Source organism: Chinchilla lanigera, unplaced genomic scaffold (genome assembly GCF_000276665.1).
Source record: "Chinchilla lanigera isolate Chin_1 unplaced genomic scaffold, ChiLan1.0 scaffold00021, whole genome shotgun sequence".
In the NCBI taxonomy this organism is placed as follows: domain Eukaryota; kingdom Metazoa; phylum Chordata; class Mammalia; order Rodentia; family Chinchillidae; genus Chinchilla; species Chinchilla lanigera.
The window spans coordinates 13,659,559-13,670,816 of NW_004955422.1; the positions used below are offsets into that span (position 1 = coordinate 13,659,559).

General features: G+C 54.7%; 1 protein-coding gene across 3 annotated transcripts in view; it reads left to right on the top strand.

Annotated features, from left to right (window-relative positions):
* The first annotated feature begins 5,035 nt into the window (after window positions 1-5,035).
* Lsp1 (lymphocyte-specific protein 1) overlaps window positions 5,036-11,258 on the top strand; it is a 33,089-nt gene continuing 26,866 nt past the window's right edge. The window contains exon 1 of one of the 3 annotated variants that reach the window (XM_013514169.1): window positions 5,036-5,256. In XM_013514169.1, coding sequence (XP_013369623.1) covers window positions 5,189-5,256 — 68 coding nt within the window. In that variant the 5' untranslated portion in view covers window positions 5,036-5,188. The remainder of the gene's footprint in view (window positions 5,257-11,258) is intronic. The other 2 variants (XM_005384187.2, XM_013514168.1) reach the window with 2 other exon arrangements.

Consider the following 11,258-nt stretch of genomic DNA (forward strand, 5'->3'; position numbering starts at 1 on the left):
ATGCTCCCATCTGTAAGACACCTAGCTCCTGTGAGGTTCAGCCTGCCCTTCCCAGGGCTCTGTTCCCCTGTGCTTGTGGCCTGTGGCTCAGCTTCCTCACTCCAGGTAGGGCCTGCCCACACCCTTGGCCTATCACACTGAGTCTTAATGGCTTGACACACACGTGAACAGCCCCGCCCCACACTTGTTGGCTGGGGTCCTACTGGGACCTCTGGTCACCCCCAGCACTCCTGCTCCTGGTGTTTTGGCCAGAGTCACTGAGCACCATAGCTAAGCCAGATGTGCTGCTGCCTCTCCCTTGTGTGGCTCAGCCATGCCCTTGATCTCGTCCCCATGTCTTGGACTCTGCGTTGCTTACCTCACCCCCCTTCTCCTATCTCATTGCCCACCTGTCCTTAGGCATGTGGCTCTGACCCCAGCCTCCCTGAAGAAGTTCCTACTATGAACCCCACTGCTCTGTGAAGAGCTCACCTCCATGTGCTCCAGGCTGCACAGCGTAGAGGCCTCTGGAGAGGGTCCATTTCAGCCTCTTGTTGCTGTGATACCAAAATAACCGAGGCTGGGTCAGTTATGAAGAACAAAAATTCATTTCCTCTCAGTTCTGGGTGTCAGGAAGTCCAAATTCAAGGTGTTGGCAGATTCTATGTGAGGTGGATGCTGTCTGCTTCAAGGAGAGTATCTTGTTGCTGTGTCCCCATGTGGCAGAAAATGGAGCACACAGGGAACCTACTAGTTCCCTGGGGCCCTTTTATTCTGACTCAATCCATTTAAGAGATGGGAGTCCTCCTGCTGTCACTTCCCAAACTTCCCCTTTTATACTTGCAAAGGACCAGCTGCAACTGTCCCCTTGTCCCCTCACCCACCAAGTAGAGCTGTCCTATCTCCTCAGGACCTCCTGGAGCTCTGTTTGTCTCTCCATCTCCTCCATCCACCACTCTTGCCCACCTGTGCTCAGCCATAGAGGGCAGCAACAGACATGGACTTTGCCAAGGTCTTGTCTTTGCAAAGATCCTCCAGAGACGTCCCCAGAGGTCCTCACCTAGACTCTAGGCTATCCTGCCCTCCTGGCACCTGTCTGTGTCTCTCCGCCTCTGCCTGCCTTAGTCTCCTCCTGACCGAGCCTTCCTCAGCTCAGTCCTCACTTGTTCCTACCCTTGTCAGTGTGCTGCTTACTGGACCCTGAATCAAGCCTGGGGTCAGGACGATGGACGAGACAAGGACCCACTGGCCCCAGGCCATCCTCGGAGTGTGAGTGAATGATTCCAACTGAACACATAGTTGTGTCTGGTTCTTGGGGAAATGCTCAGCTTCCGAGAGCTCAGCCTGCTCTGATGAGCCTGCCACCAGCAGGGCACCTGTGGCTCTCAGACAGCACGTAGTGGCACATGGCACGTGAGTGATGGCCAGAGACACTACCCCTGGGCTGTTGCTGGTGGAGATGGGCTGAAGCCCAGGGCTGACCAGAGGGGAGCAGAGGGAAGGGGCTGCCGCTTCATGGAAGTCTGGGCTTTTGTTTTAAGGTGCGGACCCTTAGAGCGCATGCTCCCTAGAATGGTGCAGAGAGAAGAGGAAGAAAGAGGGAGGGAGAATGTGGGAGGGCTGGAGTCCTCTCCAGGGGAGCTCACCTCCTCCAGGGTGCAGGGAGACCTGGGGTAAACGTAGGCAGGAGAGACACTGGACGTGAACCGAGGACACTCAGGGCCGTGGTTTCTGCATCCTCTGAGAAGCGGGAGGTGGGAAAGTCATCCGCTGAAAAGGAAAGGGGCAGGAGCCTGGGCAAGGGAGACTGCTTTTGGCCCCCACAGCACCCTGTAGGGGTATCCAGGCCCCAGCACATCCTCCGCTGGGTCTGTGGCAGGACTCCTGCTAGTCCTAGAGGGCAGGAAGGGGTGTCCCCATCCTGTGGCCCTGGCATGCACAGGGTCTTGTTTGTCGGACAGACCTGGTGTTATATAGTGTAACATCCTGTAACCACCATAAAAATAAATTGCAGATTTGCAGATTGGGGCCTAAACCACAGACTTTTTTTTTTTTTCAGCACTGGGCATTGAACCCAATATCTTCACACTAAACTACATTCCTAACACTGTATTTTTATCTTTATTTTTTGAGATACGGTCTTGCTTGCAATCCTTCTGCCTCAGCCTTCCAGAATGTAGGAGTTACAGGTGTGTGTCCCCATGCCTAGCTCATACCATAGGCATTTCTCTCTCACAATCTGGGGGCTGAAACCTGTGCTTCAGGGGGTAGCAGCTGGTCCTTCCCAGGCTGGGAAAGTATCTGTCCAGCCTCCCCAGGCTTCCGTGTTTGCTGCAGGTCCTTGAAGTTCCCCGTGTCACAACAATATCACTGACCTTTGCCTGCACCATCATGCGGCTCTCTCCCTGCGTGTCTCGGTGGCCAGATTTCCCCTTTTTGTCAGGACACCAGTCATACTGGTGCAGGGCCTTCCCCAATGATCTCATCTCCACTAGTTCCATCTGTGTCGACTCTATTTCCAAATAAGGTCACATTCTAGGTTCTAGGGTCAGGACTTTAGCATATGCATTTTAGAGGACATTGTTTAGCCCATCACAGGAGGGATCAGGCTCTGCTACTTCTTGGGAGGAGGGGGTAGCAGAGGGAAGAAGGGATTCTTTTGGGGGCCAGGGGCTGACTGAAGCCTGGAAGGGGTAACAACTACCATCTGAGACGGGATTAACGAAGTGGGCCATGGTGATTTGCACTTACAATCCCAGCTACTTGGGAGGATGTGGCAAAAGGATAACAAATTCAAGGCCAGCCTAGAAGACTTAGCAAGATCCAATCTCAAAACAAAAACATAAGACAGGCTGGGGTGTAGCTCAATGGTAGTGCACCCCTGGGTTGAATCCCCAGTACCACAAAACAATAACACAAAAGTGTGTTTCAGGCAGGTCATACTGGGCCTTCTGGTAAAAGAAGTCTTGGTGTGTTTTAAGTTGCTATAAAAAACAAAACAAAACAAAAAGCCAAAAAAACCAAAAACAAACCCCTAACTGGGTAAAGAGGTTTACTTGGCTCATAAATCTAGAGGCTGGGAGGTTCAGAAGCAGGGGTTGGCCTCTGGCGGGGTCTTCTTATTGCTCTATGACATGCAGAGCATATCGGTTCCTAAAATCTTAATCCCCAGCTACCCCATGAATCATGGATGTGACCTAATCCCCTCTTGAAGGTCCCACACCTCAACAGTGCTGCACTGGGGACTGATTTTCAACACTTTCAGGACTTTCAGGGGACGCATTCAGACCACAGCACAAGGCCATGGATTTATACTCAGGCAGAGCCAGCTCCATGGGCCCAGCAGGGCCCCTCTTGGTTTCAAGCTGTGCAACCTAGATTTCAGGCAGTGAGTGGTGGCACAGAGAAGACGTGGACCTCCATCTGCTTCTCCTCTTCTAGCTGTGAGGTTAGGACGACCTCACCACCACAGGCTGGAGGCAGGTCCTGAAGATGCTGGGCCCAGACAGTGACCCACTGGCAAAGCATGTCAGGGTGAGGAGGTACCCAGCCACTGCCCTCCCTCCAGGAACCCTAGGGGCCTCTTAGGACAGTCTTGGGATGGAGGCAGCCCAGCAGGGTCCCTGAGCTCTGCCACAGGCCAGATGTGCTCCTAGCCATGCACCAAAGGGGGGACTTGAGAGCTCCAGGAAAGAGGGTGTAGAAAGCTCCAAGGGAGGAGGCAGCCAGCACTCATCATGCCTCCAGCCAGGCCTGCCAGCTCATCCTGCAACCTTGGGCAACTGGATCAGGCCCTGGCAAATGATGGATGGCTGGAGTGGGGGTGGGGAGCACAGTGCCTCCTCCCCTGGCTGGGGCAGGGTGAGCCAGGCCTGTTACCCCTCTGTGGTATGTGGGAGGGGATGTGGCCTCACTGCCTCCCCAGTGGGTTTGCTAGGCCTACCTTGGTGCCTCCCAACCCCAAGACTCTCCCTAGCCCCTGTTTGCCAAGGGCCCTTTGAGGTCTTTCACTGAAATTCCTCAGGCCACCCACTGGCCCGGCTTGGCAAGATGGCACTGCTCTCTCCTTTCTCATTGGCTGAAGATTCTCACCAGGGAAACCTCTGCTGCCCTTCACTACCCTAGCTGGCTCAGGGACACCTTGGTCCAGTCTGTCAGATTTTGGAACCTGACCTCCATCTGCCCAGCTCCCTGTGCTGACTCTGGAGCCCCTGTGCTCCTCCTAGCAGCTGAGGACAGAAAAGAATGGATTCATCCTTGGTCCATGCCTCTATTTTGCCAATGTTCCTAGGAGAGCCACTGGGTCATCCTGTAAGGATTCTGTGGACATTAGCTGGCTGTGTGGTCGGTTTTGAGAGCCTAGATCATGAGGATAAGGACAATGGAGTCAACAGGATATGGGATGGAGCAGGAAATCAAGGCAGCCACCCAATAGTTCAGAATAAGCAAGACATGGGCTGGAGATCTAGGTCAATGGAACAAGTGTCTGCCTGGCAAGTGCAAGGTCCTGAGTTTGATTCCTGGCACCAAAAAAATCAAAACAAAACAAAATAAGCATGACAATGCAAAACAGCACCAGACAAGACACAGGGTGCAAAATGTGGAGCTTTGTCTATAGCCACCTTGATGTCAGTGTCCAGCACAGACTGGTCAGGGGCACTCAGGGCCATGACCCTGGGCACTGAGGACAGATTCTACCAGCATCTGCAAGTACATGCAGAAGAACAGGGCTCTGTGAAGGCTTCCATCCAGAGGCTGAAATGCTAACATGGATGCTCTAGGAGCATGGATCAGCTCCTCCTCCGGAGGGAGAACCTGCTTCTCACAGTGCATTTGGGGCTGCTCCAGGGACTCAGGAGGTGCATGGGGTGTCCCAGCCTGGCTTCACCCTGCATCAGAGCTGTGAGGAGCCTCTTGAGCCCACCTCTGCCCTCGACCCCTTTTCTCTCAGCTGGCACGCCTGTAGCTTGCTTAACACTTCCTGAGGGGTGGTTTGGGTTTTGGGTATTTTTTTTCTTTTCCTCTTGCAGCAACAGATTAAAAAACAACACCCCAACCCAAGCCCCAATGGTTCCAAACCTCAACCTGCAGCGGAAGGGGGAAGTGAAACCCGGCTGGGTGGGGGCGCCGGCTGCAGCCTGCCTGCCGAGGAAGCATCAAGAGCCACAGTGCAGAAACACCAACGGCATCAGGCCCAGACGTGACGCCCATGGCAGAGGCTCCGAGTGCCCCAAGCTCCGAGGAGCAGGAAGAGCTGCTGGTGGAGGAGGGCACTGGGTGAGTGTCTGTGTCTGCACCAAGGCTGTGTGTCTGGTTCTAGGGGGGCACTGTTCTGTGCACACTCATCCTAGAGGTCAATTGCCCTGTGGGGAACTTGCGAGGCCTCGTGGGGCCCCCTTCTCACCGTGAAGGTGGATATCTCTTCTATCTGACTCTGCAGAGCTTGGCCTCACTTTGGAAGATTATGGAATCCAATGCCTAGGACCAGGAGGGGTGGACACCTGGTATGTGTTGGGGTGTGGGGAGAGCAGGGCCTGTGCTGGGGGGAGTGTGCTTGTGCACCTGGGCCTGGCCTCAGGAAGTAGGCTGCCCCCCAAATTTGCCTGTGCCCCGGAGTGATGCAGGAGTGTCAGGATGGGGCAGAAGCCTGTACTGAGTACCAGCACTGTGCTGTCGTTGGGGTGGGAGTGGGAGGGGCCGCGGGCAGAAGCTGTGTGTGGATTGCTAAAGAAGAGTCTGCTGAGCGCCATGTCCAGAGCCAGGCAGAGAAATTCAAGGTGCCAGCCTGCTCAGGAGCAGCTGGGCTCCGAGGGGCCACTGAGCAGCCACCTTGAGATAAGGTCAATGCAGAGGGTGGGTCTGGGACCTGGTGCCTGGGGTCCCTGGGTTGTGAGGAGACCTTTCAGGAGGCCATGGGGGGCTACCTAGGCCTGGGTGTTGGTCTCTGAAGAGCTGGGAGCAGGCAGGGCTTGGGGTGGGGGTTAGGGGGATGTTCTGACAGTTGGGGATGGAAGGCCATGGTGGGGCTGGAGGTCATCCACAGAGCAGGACAGTGGCACTGCTCCCAGGTGTGCTGAAGGGAGGAGCTGGGCCCAGCTTAGACACCCAAAGCCCACAGCTCCTGCCTGGGCTACCGGGAGGGGTGTCCTCAGAGTATGCTTTTGGCTGCTGTGCTGTGAACACCTACTGTACAGCCATGGCAGGGTCTCTTGGCCTCAGGCTGTCTTGCAAAGTAGATCCTGGCCCCAGCAGCTGTGTGGGCTGCAGGCCTTAGCAGTGACATCAGAGAGGAAAGGCATTGCCATGAGCAGAGTGTGTGTAAAGGGTAGGGAGGAGGAGAGTCAGCTATGCTTCAGCCTTCGAACTGTGAATCCCACCTAGGAATTTCGTTGGGGGCAGCTAAGGTGACCCTTGAGTGCCAGGAAGGGAGTCAGAGGCTAAGCAGAAGCTCTGGATCAGGATGGGTGTTCCTGGCCCATCCTGTCAGGACTTCCTTTCCCCTGAGGGTCTCTGGGAGCTCACAGGGGAGGGACATGCGCAGCATGAGGGGCTGAGGAGGGTCAGAGGACACTCGGCCCCGGCTCAGTGCCATGAGGTCATAAGCTGCTGGGTGCGTGGAACTGGGCAACTGGGTGACAGCTGCATCGCGCTCATAAGTGTCCTCACGTCAGTGCTGTCCCCAGTGCCGGACCCAGCTCTGCCACATCATGTCCATAGAAGGGCAGGGTGTAAGCGTCCTGGCTGGCCCCTGCCTTCCTCCTCGGCCCTTCCTTGGCACCACCCCCCACCCCCGCCAGCTGTCTCAAATGCCACAGATCCTGGGCAGTGTGGGGATGGCCAAGGCTGTCCATGGCGCTGGAGGCCCGGTGGACCCCCGTTGTCTTGGTGTAGATCTGGAACTGGGCCCACTTCTGTCAGGAGCTCTGGCTGGAGAGTCCTTGGGCCCCAAGGAGCCCAGGGAACCCCCCAAGAACTCCCCCACCCCACCCCCACCAAATGTGTACAGGAGAGCATGACACTGACCTTTCAGAATGAAACTGAGACCTGGCTTGGGGTGGGGTTCTCCTTTCATGAGGTGACTAAGGAAACAGAGATTTTCCTATCAAAGGTGATATCCAGAAGGGAGTGGGTGGCCTGGGAAGGCCCCACCTGGGAGTTCCCCGGGAGGCCAAGGCGGGGTAGGATCAGCTGGGCTATGGCAGAGTAGAGCGAATGCCCCTGTCCTATTCCTACAGGACCAGGGAGGCAGACCATGAGGGTCTTAGGATACATCTGTCCCACAGGCCCAATGCTGCTGAGCCTCTGTCTGGAGGGCCAAGAGTGGTGCTGCCTCCCTCCTATTGGGCAGGGCAGGTCCCACCTCCTGGCCTGCAGGACTGTGCTCCTCACTGGGGGGCGCTCTCTCCCCACCCTGGCTGCTCAGCTGCTGGGTCATTGGCCTGTCCTTGTCCTCCCCACCCTGGGGGAGGGTGTAACATTTCAACAGGGCTGCAAGTGGCTCTGCAGGAGAGTCTGGGTGACACTGAGCTGGCTTTCTGCTCCATGCCTCTAGTCTAATGCCAAGAGCAAGCTCACCCCCACACTGTCCAGATACTTGAGGAGCCACTGGCCTTGGGACCCAGGGAGAGGGACTGCAGTCACCTGGCTAACAGTATTGGAAGAGGGCAGGATGCCTTCTGGACCTCAGATTCCAAATCCTGGAAACCTCAACTCCATTAAGGACCCATGTCCCCACCCTAAACAAGGGCCCAACTGTCCTGGGCACCCTCCATGTCCATGGTGGAGGTCCTGTGCTTCCCCCAGCAGACATGCACCAGACATGCACCTTCTGGCTTACTGTGGAAGAACCCATGTCCTGAGCCAGTACTGCCATCTCCCCTTCTCCCTGTGCTCGCTAAGGGAAGGAGCAACTCTGCCACCTGGGCAGAGTCCCTTCCTGAGCCATCTGTCCCTCTGAGCTCCAGCCTGTGGGCTTCAGGTTCCGCCACAGCCAGAGCTAGGCCAGGCCAGTCCCCCGAGAGAAGGGGAGGATGAGCTTAGCTCTGTAAAAAGCACCTTCCTTTTTAGCTGGGGCTGGCAGGTCACTAGCTTTCTACAGCCTTCCACCTGGATCCTTTATGTCTCCTCCTTGGGCGGGGGAGGAACCAGAGGCCTGGCATACTTGGTAACATCACAGGCCCCATCCATGAAGGTTCTGGAAGCCAGGAACCTTCCCCTCTGCCTGCCCTCTTTGTGGCCCATCTGTCTCCTGACAGAGCAATCCTGCATCCCACACAGACAGTGCCAGGAGGGTCTCAGGGACAGATGGCCCAGAGCAAGACATCTGGTCAGAGTGGCATCCTGAGTCTTCACAGTGGATACCCTTTTCTTCACTGTCCACCAGCCAGCCTGTCTCTGCCTTAGTTTGCCTCCGAGAGTGCCCGGGGGAGGAAGGAGCCCCTAGGGAGATGAGGTCTCCGCAGGGGAGGGGACTGTGGGAAGACCTTTTTCCTTTGGGTCCACAGCCTGGCAGGGAGGGTGGGGTATGAGTGAGATGTGATTGTTGGGGGAAGGGGGGGCAGTTGCCTCTGTAGTGTAGACTAGTACTTCCTGGGGTAAGTAAGTCCCACCCCTGGAGCCTTAGTTTCCCCATTTGCAGGCTCAGATCATGGCTACTCAGAACCAGCACTCACCTGTGAGAGTCCTTGTTGAGCTCCCACCTCGTCCCTCAAAGCCCATCAGGTAGCCAGGAACTTCACAGATGAATAGATACCCTTGAGGCTTCAGAGGGTCCACTTGGAGCATGCCTGACACTTCAGAGTGCATGCCCTCTGTGTGCTTAAACTGGGGTGCTGGGGGCCCAGGAGTGTACTGTCCTGGGCTGCCCTTTGTGGGTGGACCATAACCCCCTAGGGTGCACCCACTACCCTTCACATGGAGGCTGCTAAGTGGGCGGGGTGCTCAGTGAGGTACCGCCAAGGCTTCCACATGCAGCTGGTTCTCTCCCAGAAAGAGGCCCTCGGCTTCTCTTCCGAGCCAGCTCTCTGCATCAGGAAGCCTTCTCTGCAGCAGTGTCTGAGGATCTGGGAGATCGGAGCCCAGGGCTACAAGCTGGCCTGGGGGAACAAGTCCAGACTGGGTGAGGTGCCTGCCCAGGGATGCCAGGGAGCGCCTGAACCTCTTTCCCAGCCCCGCTGCTGCCCGACACTCAATCTGGAGAGAGCAGTGAGGGGCTGTGGGATGTAGAGTTTACAGGCAACTAAGGGATGGAGGCAATTGGACCTCCCAGTCCAGTCCAACCCAGGGGACTGGGGGTGGAGGCAGAAAAGCCCCTAGCCCTTTCTCAGAGCCAGGTTCTTGGAACCAGGCCAGTCCTGTGCAAGTTCCATCCGCCAACTGCCTCCCACCTTGGTGGGGAAAGGGGAGTGTCTAACCCCACTGGCTGGCGGGCAATGGCTGTCTGGGAACTGCCTTCCCCGCTTCCAGCCTACTCCCCGTGGCAGAATTAGGGAAGAACTTGTGCTTCTCTAGTCCTCAGAGCTGGAACAGGGCAGGCCTATGGAGGGCTGCCTAGGGCTAGCCCCCTGCACCTCCCAGTGTGACTCCTGCTAGCCTGGGCTTACTGGTGGCAAAACTGCAATGGGAGTCACCTCCTCCCTACACGGAAAGGGTATTCAGCGCTCAAAGGACTCTGTCTGCCAGGAGTCTGGGAGTCCACATCCTTTCATCTTGCAGAGACTTAGCTCCTCCAGTGTCATATGGAGAACATGAGGACAGGGGATGCTAACCCAGGCAAGTTGAGCCTCAGACAGTGCTCCCACCTGCAGACTCAAAGGTGCCTGTGTTCCTCCTTAGATGTAGCCTACTCTTTTAATGGCTAGCTTCTAGGGTAAGACAGGGTGCCTCTTCACCCTCGGAAGAGCAGTGGAACTTGGGACAGGTGGATCTAGCTAGTTCATTCCAGAGGAATCCAGAAAAAGGTTTTTAACATTTCTCCTAGCTTTGGACCCAAATCCAAAATCCAAGCTTTGTCACCACCACCACCACTACCTTGGCTCTGGTCTACTTGTCCACTGTTAGAGGTTCTTACTTGGACAGAGGGACACATTGAACTGAAGAATGCTTAAAGCATTTGGAGGTTGCCTCCCCTGTGATTGGAGATGTTTCTCTATCAGAAGCCACCCAGGAGTCATCAAGGCCACTGGCCCTGACCTTTGCTACACCCAGGAACTCTCACTGTTCCTTGCACTTTTCACTGGGGCCTTGCTCTGTGAGCATGTGTGTGTCAGAGTGTGGAGAATATTGAATAAGGCAACAGGTTCTTATTTCTCCAGGCCCTGTTTAGTTTCTACCATGGTACTGGCCTCCTGGGCCAGGCAGTTCTGCTTTATTCTGGTGTCATGAGCTTATGAACTATGTCTTAGTCACAGAGGGAAAAATAATAAAATAAGACTCAATGACAGAAAAAATAGAAGTGGAAAGGTGGATGAAGAAAGGTAGGAGATAGAAAAAAACTGGACAAATGGATGGATGGATGGATGGATTGATTGACATAGGTATGGGTAAATGGATGTATTGGAGGATGTGTATATGGGATGAAAGTATGGATGGGTAAATGAATAGATGGGTGGAATATAGACAAATGTCTTGGTTACTTTTCTGTCATTGCTGAGACAAAATACCCAACATCCAAAATTAAGAAAGGAAGGAAAGCTTTATTTAGATCACAGTCTGTGGAGGCTTCTGTCCATATTTAGCTGGCTCCAAGGCAGAGTGGCACATGGCAGAGGGCAACTGTTCATGGTGGCAGAAGACAGCAAAAGCAGCAAGAGCAAAAGGGAGGAGTGGAGGCAAGTAGCCTCTTTTTCTCCCTTACATATGCAAAACTACCCACCCCAGGGCGGGTGTAGCATTCACACCCATAATCCCAGCATTAGACCATGGGTGGATCATAAACTCTAGAAGACCTCTCCCATGACTGCATGAGGCTTTGGGGGGGACTTACAGACCAGACCATAACAACAGATAAATAGACAGATTAATAAATAAAAGAATATCTAGAGAGAGATTTATGGATAAACATAAACAATGGATAGATGTACAAGTATACAAATTGGCAAATACAACTAGAGACGGAAGGGAAAGTAAATGAACAGAAAAATCAAATGGATGAATTGGTGCTGGACAAACTGTTGAAAAGGTAGATGGGTAAACAGACACCTCTCAATCAGGGATTTTGTATTCTTTTTCTGGGATAGTCTCTGTCTCTGTCCCTTTCTCCTCCTCCTCCTCCTCCTCCT